The 15,870-nt window shown below is 42.2% G+C and overlaps 1 protein-coding gene across 4 annotated transcripts in view; it reads right to left on the bottom strand.

Annotated features, from left to right (window-relative positions):
- The window catches only part of micu3a (mitochondrial calcium uptake family, member 3a), a 183,058-nt gene extending 169,067 nt beyond the window's left edge, over positions 1 to 13,991 (bottom strand). For all 4 annotated transcript variants that reach the window (XR_010017352.1, XM_063043059.1, XM_063043058.1 and 1 more), the window contains exon 1: positions 13,634 to 13,991. Coding sequence is in view for 3 of the 4 variants with exons in the window: in XM_063043059.1 (XP_062899129.1) it covers positions 13,634 to 13,909 (276 nt within the window). In the remaining variant the exon portion in view is untranslated. The remainder of the gene's footprint in view (positions 1 to 13,633) is intronic.
- Between the last annotated feature and the right edge of the window lie 1,879 nt (positions 13,992 to 15,870).

Genomic DNA, 15,870 nt, shown 5'->3' on the forward strand with positions numbered 1-15,870 from the left:
AAATATTTTCTTTGTTGTACTGTGTTTCATCATAACCTTCAATTAATAAATAAAATCAAATATGTGATTTCTCTGTTTTCATTCTAAGTATTCATAGAATGCATATTACAAAAAAAAATTTAAGTACCTTGTTTTCAGGCCATGTAAAAATTTCCTGCTCAGAGCAATAGCTGGTTGATGCAGCTGTAAACTAAAATTAGAAGGAACATTGTTCACGGCTGTACTCTCATGTTCACTGCATTGTATTCTTACAGTTGTATTGCATTTGCATGATAAGCTCAAGGCCATGGTGCTGAAGATATTCAACAAGCACAAAGATTAATTCTTTACAATATAGATTGACATACAGAAATGTGGCATTCCTATTCATTATGTACACTGGGTACTCAAGCACCACAATGCTTCCTTGGCTGACTTGAGTGCATAAACTGTCATGAATGGAAAGACATTTCATTTATTAAGTCTCCTTTGGTAGAATACAGGTGGCTGTATATAGGAGGTAGATTGAAAATCTAGTTGCATAGCGCCACAGCAACAACTTCTCACTCAACATCCGCAAAATCAAAGCGATGATTATTGACTACAAGAGGAGGAAACCACAGGTCCATGAGCCACTGCTCATTAGGGGTTCCGAGGTAGAGTGGTTCAGTAACTTTAGACTCGTGGCATTATGATACCAACAAATTTGTCCTGGGACCAGCACATAAGTGCCACTACAAAGTCACAACAACGCCTCTACTTCCTTCAAAGTGTGCGCATGCGCCGGTCGTGCATGCAGCCTGGTACAGCCATTCCAATCTATTCTTACTTTCTTCTTCCTTCTTTTTAATTTACGTTATTTTTTGTATTTTTTTTTCTCACGGTAACACATCGAAGCTGCACCCTCTCTAACATGCTGGTAGAGTGCGTCTTATTTGGGTCTTTTTTAGCGCTGGAAATGGTTACATCCCGACACGCAGGACAGAAGCAAGGTCGTATTGTGTATTCCAGAAACCAGCCAATGCCAGCTGGTTTAGCGAGCAGAGCGGCGGACACCCCTGCTGAAATCCGGAGGAAAACACAGAGGATGCAGAGGGGGATCATAAAGTCGAGGATAGAGGACCGGGTTGAGACAACAGAGACTTATGGAGAACAGGAGTTCGGTGGGTAATACCGTTCCGGCTGACCAGCGCACTGAGAGCGGTAAGCGTAAAGGAGTTGGGTGCTTACTGATCTGGTTAACAACGGATGGTGCAATCCGGGGCATATTACGATCGAGGAACGTGTTTGCAGGCTGGATATTGAACTTTTTACTGTTGGACTTCGGCCACATTCCACTGTGATACAACACCTGGCGGCATGGGAGGTTGTTCCTGCCTGTGGCCATCGAACGTGCAGCTCCTCCCGTGGAGGGTCAGACACCCTGAGCCAATAGACTGGTCCTGGACTTATTTTCCATCTGGCATAGTTTGCATTTTGTTGTTTGATTGTTGGTGGTTTTTGTATTGCTATATTTACACACTATTCTTGGTTGGTGCGGCTGTAACAAAACCAAATTTCCCTCGGGATTAATAAAGTATATCTATCTATTAGGCATGGCATCTAAAACTTTGACAAAGCTCTATAGATGTACAGTGGAGAATATCCTAACTGGTTGCATAAAGGCTTAGTGTGGAAACAACAATGCCTAAGAATAGAAAAGCCTATAAAAGGTGGTGGATACAACCCAATCCATCACAGGCAAAGTCCTCTCTATGACTGAGCACATTGACAAGAGTCCTACCACAAGAAAGCAGTATCCATACTTCCACTGTACATGCTCTTCTTCTTGCTGCTGCTATCTCTGTAAGTAGGTTCAAGAGCCTTGCGTCCACATCACCAGGTTCAGGAATAGTTATTACCTTCAACCACCAAGCTCCTAAACCAGCATGAAAAGTCTCAACTCTGAATTGATTTCAGAATCGACAGACTCACTTTCAAGGACTCTACAACTCATATCCTTAGTATTTTTTCATCTTTTTTTGCACATTGGTTGTTTACTAGCCTTTGGGTAGTTTTTCATATACAGTATTGTATATCTTTGCTCCACTGTGAAAGCCTGCAAGAAGACGAATCTCACAGTAGTATATAATAAATTTACTTTAAATTTGAGCTTATCCAACAGCTTATCTAGCAATCATGTATAGGAGTGTATCCTGTGTATTTGAAGTGGGAGACAAGATCACAGTTGTAGTCCGTGAGCCAGTAGGATTGGTTGGTACCATCTGAAGGGAATAATGCTCATAGTGATTTTTGGCCAGGTGTACATGTCTAGAGTTAGAAAATATGTGATAGCATTGCACAAGTGGTAGCTTTATGTGTGTTATCATGCATTTTATAACACTACCCTAAAATAAGCATTTCTGAAAAGTGGCCAATATAAAGTACAACATATATATTCAACCTAGTGGTATTTTGTCATCAGTGATCCCTCAACATTGAAATTTGTCACAATGATAGTTGAGTTCAAGCACTTTTCATCAAATGTTGTTATAAAATTCTACATTGAAAACTATGTCATTGGTGGCACTCTCAGTACAGTGCCAAATTTCAGCAGAATGAATCATTTCATTTTTAGAAAAATATTTGTCAGTTGTTTATTTTGGAAAAGTCTATAAAAACCCTAGGACACATATAATCACATGGATTTGTAGAGAATTTATTCAGGAATTCAAATAAGTAATCACTTTTTGTATATACACCACATTAACATCAGTATAGCAGAAAATGTTACCCCCTCCCCCCCAAGGTATAAAACCTCATTTGGAGAGATTTCTGGAGTTTTATCAATGTCATGATATTTTCCACATTGTTGTATCAAATCAATCTTAAGCTTTTGTCATAGCATATAGAATTACAGTACAATAATTCAAACTTAGGGTTCCACATGGCTACAACCTAGGCCCCATTTGGTTGTAACATGAATATATTTAATCAAAGACTGCTTTCCATACTTTGTTTTCCATACTTTCATAACCTATAATCATAATAATTTTCCAAGTCTTCCACGTCTTCATCTGAACTTTCCACACTCTGAGGTGGATGCCTGGTTCTCACAGTCTGCCAATCTACACATGTTAGTACACCTGAAGCCATTTGCAACACACATACATCTTGGGAGTGAACATTTTTTTGGACAGTAACAGGCCAGTAGATCCAGGACGGCATCGGGTGCTGGCTGGCCTTCCATCCAGTGCACCACCAACTGTTCAGCTTCCTCTTCTCTCTCCATCTTCTATCCTCTGCCAACAGGGCTTGGCACTTGTGGGTCCTTCTCCAAACATCTTCTCCATATACCAGCCTGGTAGTTGGCTTGCTGTGCATGTTTTGTTAAGCAGTCCTTGCATGGTGGGTGTTGTGTATGTGGCCATTTACACAACAATACCATTAATAAAAAACGCTAGAGATTGGAGCTAAGTTAACATGGGCTTTTACTTATGGAACCTGAACTGAACACATATACAGATCAATACGCGTCTATTAGCGCATGCTCAATAACGTGTTACTATGACATAAAATAGTCCCATATTATACAGTAGGCTACATGGTACACTCCTCCTCTTTTATTTTAAAAGTGTATCATCTGTTTTTTTTTAAAAGAGGCACTACACTAAATACTGTATGTGTACCCTTAATATGCAAACACCCACCAACTGTTTAATTAGTAACTTAATATGAAATTATAACAAAGTAACATAATAATAATTACTATTATAACTGAAGTCTCGGGGGGGGGGGGGGGCTTCTCTGCCTCTCCAGGTAAAATCTGCCCTGCAACATTTGATTTGAGGAATTAGTCTCCACAGGTACATCAGGTGGGTCCTCAGCACTGATGACAGGCTTAACCATGGGCGAGGCTGATGTGGTCACATCAGGAGTGTTTGCTTCTATGTCTGGGGAGTCAGGGCAAGATGTTGTTGTGTTTTCCACCTGAGCATTCAGGATTTGATCCACATGACGAGCTTCTATGTCATGGGAGTCCGGGTAAAGTGTTGAGTTTTTCACCTGAGCTTCCAGGATTTGATCCACATGACGTCTCCACACATTCTCTCCCACCTGTACTCTATACATCAGTGGCCCGTCTATGGCGGAAATTATACCCGGCTGCCACTTTTCAGTCTGGTAATCCCATGCAAGAACTGACTGTCCCACATTAGCATTCAAGTGCTTGAACTGTCTGTTCTCTACCTCACGCTGTACATTTGGTATGAGAAGATCCATGCAGGACCTCAGGTTCCGGTTCAGAAACATTATCACTGGAGTCTTGTTAGTGGTTGCATGTGCTGCATTACAAAAGGCAAGGAGAAAGCTGTCTATCTTGTGTTGTAGTGGTCGATTTTCACTGTCCCTTGCCTTGAGGGCTTTCTTGAATGTCTGTACAAATCTTTCTGCCAAGCCATTTGTGGATGGATGGTAAGAAGCCAATGTAAAGTGCTTGATTTCATTGTTCTTCACAAAACTTTGGAATTCTTCAGAGACAAATTGTCATCCATTGTCTGTGCAGATTTGCTCAGGTATGCCATTCCTGGCGAACATGGTCCTCAGCACTGTAATGGTCTTTTCCAAAGTGGTTGTCTTCATTTTGATGACCTCTGGCCATTTGGAATGTGCATCAATGGCGATTAAAAAGATAGAGTCCATGAATGGTCCAGCAAAGTCGATGTGCACTCATTGCCATGGTGATAAGGGCCACTCCCACAGATGGAGAGGGGTTTGTGATGGTGTGTTCTGGATCTTTTGACATCCAGAGCAGTTCTTGGTCATGTCCTCAATTTGTTTATCGATTCATGGCCACCACACATAGGCACGGGCAAGACCTTTCATCTTCACGGTACCCAGGTGTCCCTCGTGCAGTTCCTCCAGCAGTCTGGTGCGCAACTTGGGAGGAATCACAACTCATGAACCACACATTAGTGTTCTCCAACACACTGACAACTGCTCCTTCCTCGCTGTGAAGGCTGGAAACTGTGTGTTACCCTGTGCTAGCCATCCCTTTGCCTTGATGTCATACACTTTTGACAACATAGGATCATTGCATGTTTCCCTTTCAATGAGGCTGTTTGCTACTGGTAATTGTTCAACTATTGTTGTGTGAAAGATCTTTGCTGAATCCATTTGCATAGTTATCTTGGAACTGGGCAGTGGTAAACGTGACAAACCATCTGCGTTGCCCTGTTGCTTGGTCCCCTTGTGTTCGATGTCATACCTGTGACCTCCTAAGAAAAGGGACTATTGTTATAGCCTTTGTGCTATCATCCTTTGCTGACACATTCAGTGCCTTGATGGTGTGCCAATCCAACTGGATTTTCCTGAGCCATTCACATCCCAGCAGCGGTGGTCCTCCATTTTTCAGTGCATGGAGGTTCAGTTGCTGTGTTTTACCTCCATGGGTCACCGTCACTTTAATTTAGCCTTCAGGACACACCTTCTGTTCTGAGCAAGTCTTTAGCAGTAGTTTAGTTCGTTTCAGAGGTATGTGTGAAAACAGTTGTTTGTAGTCGCGTACAGATATCACTGTTAAGGCTGAGCCTGGGTCCAACTCCATTTTCAGTCTCACACCTGCCACTTGTGGAGTGATCCATATTACTCTTCGATAATCTGTCTCTTCCACGCTGTGAAGTGGCAGACAACACAATTCACTTTTGTCTGAGTTATTTTCATCAGAATTGCTTTCTTTCATTTTGTGCACATTGTTGTATTTTCCTTTCACGGGTTTCTTGTTTCTCTGTATTTTGCCCTTTTCCTGCTGTTTACTAGCTTTGCATACTCTGCCAGTGTGGCCCTGTTTGCCACAGTTTCGGCATTCTTTATCTTTAGACCAACAACCATCAGGGTCATGCGACCTGTTCCCACAACGGTAACATTTCTTTCCTTCATTTCTGCGCAGTAACATTTTATTCGTAGCATATTCCAGAGATTTTTGTTGCATCTCTGAAGCACCTCGTGCGGATATTTCTTTCTTTTTTTTTGTTTAGCGCTTTATCGAATGCAAGGTCTTTTTCACACAGGAGCTTCTTCTGTGTGGTTTCACAGTGCATGCCACACACTAACCTATCCCTCAATGCGTCTGATAAACCAGCTCCAGATTGACAATGTTCTGATAATTTGTGCAATTCAGCACAATATTCAGAAGTGCTTTCATTTTTGCTCTAAACCCCGGCCCTGGGGTTCAGCACCGTCTGTGGTCTCGCCTGGATGCGCCGCAGCTCCGACTGTCTTTCTTGTCTCTCGACGTTCCCGACTCTGGCTGAACTCCCGCTTCTTTTCAGACTCGCGGCCTCACTCTGCCTCTTCTGAGTGCCGTTATCAATTAAAACACGGCATTCTGATATGATGCAGGTTCATTAACCTCATCGCCAATTTGTTGTGTATGTGACCATTTACACAACAATATCATTAATAAAAGTGCTAGAGATTGGAGTTAAGTTAACAGGGGCTTTTACTTACGGAATCTGAACTGAACGCACATACAGATCAATACACGCCTAATGGCACATGCTCAATGTGTTCCTCCGACATAAAATAGTCCCATGTTATACAGTAGGCTATATGATACAGTGGGAGTTGATGACTTTCGATTTCACCTTTTTTGGCACAGAAAAGGTGATACCTGAGCTCAGTGACCTTTGTGGTTGATGCTTTTGGGGCATACAGGAGACATGTAAATGCCTTCAGTTTGTCCATCAGTTCTGGAGAGAGGTCCCATTCCTGACCCAACTCTAAGAATGTGTCCTGAGTTTCCCTATTACTGGTCAGAAGTTTTAGGGCACTTGTCTTCCCTTTGCCTGCAAAAGCGCTTACAGTGTCACATCCTGCATATGCGTGCAACCCAATGAGAGCCTCACAAACCTCTATGCCAACAGTGGCAGCAACCTTCCTGATGTCCACAAGCCTTGTACGGGTTCTAGTGCCACACTTCTGGAACAATGGGGCCTCAATCTTGTCACAAAATGCTAAAGACATGATAAAGACATCTGTGTTTTCTGAGCAGATCACTACTGATTGGTATCCCACTCTTGTGGCATGGGCAGCATGGAGAAGTAGGCGGCCATCTGCTTCTTGTTGACACTGAAGAGCTGACACCTCCTCACTGTCTTGAGATGTGATTCTGAAACATTTGTCATTCACAGTTGCAAACAGAATCTTCTCCTGTAGCTTTGCTCTGCCTTCCTCCATTCATGGACTATGAAGCTAATGAGACTATAAAGCTACCACCACTACAATGTTTTCACATATTTTCTAGCACCTTGCCAAAAATCACTATCAGAATTATTCCCCCCAGATGGTACCGGTGGCCCAAATTTGGGGTCCTGGTTCACGGACTATTGGGCAAGAAAGAGTCAAAAGCAATTGATTTGACATAATTGCGTCTTTTGCATTGATGGCTATTGATGACAATGAAGACACTGATCTCAGACTTCAAAGTAAAATAATATCATCTCACCAAGTTTCCAGAAGTTCAGGAGCCCCTTTAACTCTGATTCACAGAAAGGAAAGCAATTGATATGTGACCCATTCTCAAATCTAGACATGAACACCTCACAGATGCTAACTGCTTAAATTGTCAAGTGTCAAGGACTTGAACTTACAATTTATAGACCAAACTTTACCTGCTTCATTAAGTCAATAAACAATACCCAGAACTCATCAAAGCGGCAGTCAAAACTTTCTGCCGCGCACTCCACTTACCTTGGTGAATATTGAATTTTCAGCAAAGACACTAACTAAAACCAAGTGCCAAAACAGATTCTTTCTTTGGAAAGATGCGAGTACCCTTGCCTAACAATCATGCATTAAACAGTAAGCTTGCACTGACACAGCAACAACAGAAATCCCACCAGGATATAGTAAATGAATTGTTTTTAAAAACTAAATCATTTAATTTGTACATGTAGAACAATAGTGTGAAGGCTTGCTCTTGTTATCAGACCTTCCATTATGCTCTTGTATAAATTATACAATTGCACTTGAAGTTTACTTTGGGAATAGAAAATGTGTAGAAAGTAAAGCACTCTTCCTCAAATCAAGAATGGAGACAGGGCTTACATTTTAAAATAACGAACATGATCACTTCTTGGCAAAGTTTTCTTTCAAAGTGTTTATTTTTCTTGTTTTCTGTACCAAATAGAGTTACTTACTGAAATCCCATTGTGTGCATTTACATTTCATTGTAAACTCACATGGATAAATCCAGCATCAAAACAGTAAAATAATGTCAACATCTTAAAAGAGGTCTACATCAGTACAGTGGATTCTGATTAATTGGGCCATTGGTTAATCAGGGGAGCCACTTATTTGGGACAACTCTTAAAGAACTATAATTAAATCAAGAAAATAGCCAAGATTCCCTTCATTTACTTGGGACAGTATGCTGTGTAATTGGAGCAAGACACTGTTGCCGAATAGCTCCTAACTAATATCAGTCACATATACTTGTTTGGCCGTTAAACACCACACCATGCTTAAAGCGATCAGTTTTGAAATATCCTCAGTTATGTGTGTTTATGTTCAAAAAGCAAAGATTTCTACCACTGATAGTTGGTGAGAAATGAGCAATGACAATTTGGACTTGTTTTGCTCACAGCAGTTTCAAACATTCAAGCTTGGAAATGTTGAAAAAGGCTGGGCATGAAAATGAAACAATTTCACTAATTCAACAAGTTAGAAATTACAACAAAATTTGTTGGTATCGAAAATCATCTTGAATATTGCAAAAAAAATTAAGATTTGTAGGATACAATAGCTTAAAGCATTGTATGAAGGCAGTCCATTATTTGCACTAGGTGTCTGTGCTGGTTTTGTTCATTTACAGTCAATCAAAAGGACGCAGTAGATGAATTCCTACATTGATAAATATTAAGAAATATTACAGTTCTATAGATGGTACTGTGAAGTGAGTGACTACTTAGTGGTGGGTAACAAAACAAGGATACAACTAAATACTTTTATCAATAACACTTTTCTGTAGAAGTATTACGGTAAACAATCACCGCAAACAATGGCAAGATTAAGGCGTACTTGAGGCAAGCAGAGTGGAGGAGAGGTATATTCGAAGCCCATCTACCTAAACCGAGGGCGAGGTTTGATCGATCTGAATGCCAGGATGATCTGAAAAGGTTGTGATAAGCTGAAATGGGGCAGCATGGTCCTGGCCCAGAGCATATTGATATGGTAGGGCCCCCAAGTCTTACAGTGAGGAACAACTTGATGTTTGGACGATTTAAACAGGCCAGATGGCTTGCAAAGGCAGGGTGTTGAGAAGAGAGGCGAGGGTTGGGTCGGTTTTGCATGCAGCTCAGTGACGTCTATTCCACTCTGCGCTAGGGTAAGGTTGAGGCTGTGGCCTGCTCTGGGCTCTGCGATGCTTACTCTGCTATACGCTGATCTGAGGCTAAGGCTGTGGCCTGCTTTGTGTCTGAGAACTCATTTTTGTTCTAAATGCTATGTATTGTTTACTCAATCTGGTTTCCCCCCCTCTCTGTACATTGAAGGTTTATCGGTATTCTTTTTTTTTAAAAAAGGCTCTTTTGAGTTTTGTTTTGTGGCTGCCTGTAAGGAGACAAATTTCAAGGTTCTATTATGTACATACTTTGGTAATAAATGCACTTTGAACTGTAGTGGTATTGGCAGTGTTCTTATTTGTAGAGTATTTCATTCAAATATATAAATTGTTACTCAGTTAAACTGTGGTTTGTCTCTTTTTTAATACATTTTAAAAATTTCCATGAAAGTTCAGCTAAATGGGCCAAAATATACTGGCCCCAATGTGTCCCAGTTAACCAGAATCCATTGTACTTTGTTGGTACTGTGACAAAAAGCTTCAGAAACACTGTCTTGAGGTTCTAATACTGTATTATTACCATCCTTCTATTAATTTGCACAAACATGAAAAATCTACTGGCAAAATAGTGTTTTGCACAGAATACTCCAGCCCGCAACAAAAATGTTCGCAAATTTTAACTGGTTCAAAACATCCTAGTTTGAACATAAATAAGACTTATGAGATAAAGTTAACTGAACAGAACAAGTAATTTTGGGGAGACAAGTGGGTGGGTTTTGGGAACAGAGGGGTAATTGAGGGATATAGATGGAATGGATAGGTCTATTGTATTAATTAGCAATACAAATGATTTGCACATATTAAGGTCCCACAGGCACAATATGAGAAAGCCCACTAATCTTTTTCAGTAATACCCAGAACACAAGGGATAGCTCCCTCAGCACTCTTAAAACCTACCCAAGGCCACAGATCTTGTCTTCAGAACGTGGCACTTGTGTTACCACTTTCCAAACCAACCTATCCTTTAATGCCTCTACAGCCCCTAATAATTGAGCAGCTTAACATACACAAAATACTGGAGAAACTCAAGTCAGGCGGCATCTACAGAGAGCATAGATTTCCACCCATGACCCTTTGTCAGGACAGGAGGAGTTCACTTGGGACTTACCACTATCTTTAGATGATATTATTCGACTGTTATTTTATTGTTTCCAATAATGACTCATGGAATCTGACAAGTAAATAAGTAGTTACGCATGCAAACCCAGCTAGACATGTTTACTCTCACTTCTATCCTTTCAAAGCAACATTGCTTTCTTAATAATGACACAAACCAGCATGAGGCCTGGTAGTACTAACCATGATACTGCTGAACAGCACATGCACCTCGGATGAAGTTGAGTCCTGTAAAAATTTTTTGTAAGTTTCATGAGATCACTACCTCATTTTTTTCCAAATCTCTTCTACCTGTTTTCACCAAGAAAGTGAAGGAGTAGATAACTGAAACACAAGGTACATCCAAAACTGGTAACATGGAGGTATGAGAAAGGTTGGCTGAACTTAAGTCGATTAATGTCTGAATGGGAAGCATCCGAGGATTTTGATGGAATTAGGAGGAAACCATTAACTTAAAATGCCGGTGACAGATGACTGGAGAGTAGCAAATGTTACTTTCTCAAATAATTTAACCTCAGTGGAAGGATTTTTGAAACGCTGATCATAAAGGATTAATAATCACCTAGAGGAAGCTTCTTTTCATTCTTGCTATTCAATCCTGCCTAGCATTGTACCAATAGCAAATATGAAAATAAGATATTTCATCCCCTTGGCCAAATCGTTGATATAGATTTTTAATTATTGTCTTAAGTAAACACTAATTGCTATGGGCATTCCACTTATCACAGACTGCCAACATGCGAAAACACCGGCGTATCTTTCTTTTCTGACTGTTACCCAACTCTCTGTAAAGCTACTTAATTCAGCCTGCACTTCAGTCTCTCTGGTGCTAAAGCCCACAATAATGCCTGGTTACCTTTAAACCTGACGATTCCAAGAGACACCTAGCTAATCTCCCTTGATCTCCACAAACTTGAGGTCCCTCAGAGTACTAGTGAAATCGAAACATAACAGGCCCTTGTGGTTAATTGCCCCCGGTTAAGCAATAACTGGATTTTTATGCCTACACTCCAGGTTTTCAAATCCACCCTTCCAAGTTCTATTCTCTCTCCCCATCCTTTAATTTTCCAAGACATCCATGATATTCTTCAAGAACATGTCTTCAAATTTTTTGTCTTCAAGCAGCTCGAACTTCAAAGCAGCACATACAACATGTTGGAGGAACTCAGCAGACCAGGCAGCATCCATGGAAAAGAATAAACAACACTCACAACACGCTGGAGGAACTCAGCAGGTCGGGCAGCATCCGTGGAAAAGATCGGTCGACGTTTCGGGCTGGAACCCTTCGTCAGGACTGTAGGGGGAAGGGGCAGAGGACCTATAAAGAAGGTGGGGGGAGGGTGGGAAGGATAAGGCTGGTAGGTTCCAGGTGAAAAACCAGTAAAGGGAAAGATGAAGGGGTGGGGGAAGGGAGGCAGGGAGGTGATAGGCAGGAAAGGTGAAGAAAGAATAGGGGAAAACACAATGGGTAGTAGAAGGAGGCGGAACCAAGAGGGAGGTGGTAGGCAACTGGGGGAGGGGGCAGAGTGACATAGGGATAGGGGAAGGGAGGGGGAGGGAATTACCGGAAGTTGGAGAATTCTATGTTCATACTTGGAAGGGTGGATTTGAAAACCTGGTGTATGGGCATAAAAATCCAGTTATTACTTAACTGGAGGCAATTAACCACAAGGGCCCATTATGTTTCAATTTCACTCGTACTCTGAGGGACCTCAAGTATGTGGAGATCAAGGGAGATTAGCTAGGTGTCTCTTGGTATGAACATAGAATTCTCCAACTTCCGGTAATTCCCTCCTCCTATGTCACTCTGCCCCCTCCCCCAGCTGCCTACCACCTCCCTCTTGGTTCTGCCTCCTTCTACTACCGATGTGTTTTCCCCTATTCTTTCTTCACCTTTCCTGCCCATCACCTCCCTGCCTCCCTTCCCCCACCCTTTTATCTTTCCCCTTACTGGTTTTTCACCTGGAACCTACCAGCCTTCTCCTTCCCACCCTCCCCCCACCTTCTTTATAGGGCCTCTGCCCCTTCCCCCTACAGTCCTGACGAAGGGTTCCGGCCTGAAACGTCGACCGATCTTTTCAACAGATGCTGCCCGACCTGCTGAGTTCCTCCAGCGTGTTGTGAGTGTTGCTTTGACCCCAGCATCTGCAGATTATTTTGTGAAAAGAATAAACAGTCCTGATGAAGGGTCTTGGCCTGAAACAACAACTGTTCACTCTTTTCCATAGATGCTGCCTGGCCTGCTGAGTTCCTCCAACATGTTGTATGTGTTGCTTTGATTTCCAGCATCTGCAGATTTTCTTGTGTTTGGAGCTTGATCTTCAGTTGCAAAGTTCCAGTGTTTTGAATAACAGAAGCATATTGCTGGAGGAAATCAGCAGGTCAGGCACTCTCTAGAGGTTTTACCTGACTTGCTAAGTTCTTCCAGCATTTGGTGTGCCCTACTCTGAATCTGTATAATTTTGTTTTGAATGTCTTTTTGATATTCCTTATATAACATCTACGTTTTCGTCATCTGTTCTAATATTCACATCAGTCTTATGAACACTTGAATTTTAGTCTATTATAAACCAAGTCCACCTGTACATACACAGGTATACCTCATTGTATATAGTTCACGATTATTTGCACTATTGTTTGCTTTTTGATTCCGTACAGCGAGAGCTCAGGGAAACCGGCATCAAATTCCCTGTATGTGTCCACATACTTGGCGATAATAAAGGATTCTGATTCTGATCTGACGCTTGGGATCAACTTTTTTAAAAACCTGATAATACTCCTGTAAAATTTATTGGTAAGATTTTACTTAGTTAAATTAGAGGCGTTGTATAACACACACTGCTGCTAGATCAGCTTAAAATGGTGCATCCTTAGACTCAGGGTGGGAGGGAGTCTGAAACAAATAGTGCAGCATCCCACAGGCATTTGTCACTACACATAAAGAACCACCTTCTGAAGACAGATTAAATAAGTGATATTATAAATTAGTGACACCAATATTACTAATATTTTTGTTTGCAGTGCGTGATGAGAAATGTCAGCCTGGATGCTCTGGCTGGCAGCCCGGGTGCTCAAAGCAGTCATTCGCCCTCTCAATCTGCGACCACGAAGCCACGGAAACCCGGTCTCCGGCCCCGCACACACCGCTCCAGCTCCTACCTTGGCTTTTACAGCCGGTATTCGCACACCCCCGTGGGGAAGAACCCATCTCCTGCTGCTCTCAGCCTCCGACTCCGTGTCGTAGTAGCACCAGGAGGCGGCGGCAGCTGCCGCACCGCACACCGCCGCCACGCACAGCCCGCGCCTTCCACCCGGTCCCGGTCGCCATGCAGCCGAGCTCGTCCCTCTGTTCGAGGCAGGCTTGCTCAAAGCGGCCGTTCGCCAGCGCCCGGGGTACAAACGCTGCAGCGAAAGGAATCTCCGCATCGCGGCCATTTGCTGCGTCTCGTTGGCAACCAGCAGCCAGCGGAGCAGCACCGGCAACTCTCGCGAGAACGGTGCGGACCGGTCCGCCCGACGTGTGCGATCTGGGCGCTGGTGCCGAAATTCACCGGCAGTTCGCACTGACTGGAGGTGAAAAGGCACGCGTGAACCAGGTGTGTCCTCGTATGCATCGATCACAAGATCGTTTGAAGCCCCGAACAGACGTCTCTGGCTCCGCGGACCGTTAGGCACTGCGGTGGTTTTTAAAGACTGTCCTGTCGAGAACGGACGAGGAGCAAGTCCGATTGAAATAAGTGCTGTTTAAAAACGCAAACACGAGGAATTCTGCAGATGCTGGAAATTCAAGCAACACACATCAAAGTTGCTGGTGAACACAGCAGGCCAGGCAGCATCTCTACGAAGGGTCTCGGCCTGAAACGTCGACTGTACCTCTTCCTAGAGATGCTGCCTGGCCTGCTGCGTTCACCAGCAATTTTGAAATAAGTGTTGTGTTTGATGTTCAGGCAGGTTAGTTTGGTTATAAAGTATTTCGCGCTGAAGGGTGAAAACGATGCCTGTTACAAATTTCACAGCATGTATGCCGTTAATAAACATTTGTTTGCGAAAAAAAACTACTCAACAGATCAGGCAGCAATTGTGGAGGCAAAGCAGCATTTCGGGTCACGGCACGCCGGGTTCTTCCAGCAGTTTCTTTGCTCCAGCCGCCAATATTTACAGTCACTTGTATAGTGCATGCTTAATCTTAGTGTAATAATGGTCTTATTACATTAGGATGGTCATATGAGGAGCTGGTGCATATCGCAAGACCTGGTTATGCCACCACTGAAGCCAAGCAGACAATTTTTGAAAGAGAATTGATAATTGCTGGGGGTCACCCATCTTGTAAAAGGCAGTTCCCAGAAGCAGGCAATGGCAAACCACTTCTGTAGAACCAAGGGGATTGAAGACCACTGCTGTATGGATATTACTCACGCCATCCTTTGGTCTAGATTCATGCTCCAGTCACACCTGCATCCATTTTGCTGGCTAGCTGTTCTGGCTGCACACCTGCCAATTTCCTTGTCTCTGTCCCGCATCACACTCCATATTTTTTCCCACCAAACGCTGTTCTGAGTCTTTAAAACAGACTCATTAAGTTTGTCCTACTTCATGTTCAAGGAATATTTCAATGTTAGAAGTGACATCTCTGTGAATAGACATTAAATTAAAGTTGCAGTTGTCTTTATGTTTAAAAACAGAATAACATTTGTTCTGAGCTTTTAAGACATAATGCAAATAAATCATTTGGCTGTAATCTTATTTCAGCGTCATTCAATGAATGACACAGATGCAACTTAAAAGTGTTTACATTTCAGAAGTAATTCACAGAGCAGACTGGAACATCCTGCAAAAGTTAAAGGTATGTTAGAATCTGATATAAAATCATTTGTTAAATCCTTTCCACCTCTCTACAAATTGCCACACAATTGAAATAACTAACTTATGAGCAAAAATACAGAATCCAATAATAAACAAATCAAGCGATAAAAATTTCCAACATTATTCATTATTTCTTGCTGTAGTCTTGTTGCAGACTGAATAAGATTTAAAATGAAACAGAGCTAAGGACCCTGGACTGTACTCCCCAACTCTGCTAGGTCATAGCACAACAGATTCCGATTAACTGGGGCACATCACCAGTACATTTTGACCTGATGAAGCAGCTGCCCCAATTAGCCAAACCTTCATGGAAATAATTAAAAAGTTCAAAAAAACTACCATTTAACTGAGTAACAAATTATGTATTTAAATGAAATACAGAACAAATTAGGAACCTATCAAAACCACTACAGTACTATAAATCTGTATTAGTTCCCAATAGTTATCGACAGAGGAATTAATCCGTACGCTGCTGTATTCTCTTGATTGACTGTAAATGAACAAAATCAGCACAGACAGCTAGTGCAGACAAT

Source organism: Mobula hypostoma, chromosome 3 (genome assembly GCF_963921235.1).
Source record: "Mobula hypostoma chromosome 3, sMobHyp1.1, whole genome shotgun sequence".
Lineage (NCBI taxonomy): Eukaryota > Metazoa > Chordata > Chondrichthyes > Myliobatiformes > Myliobatidae > Mobula > Mobula hypostoma.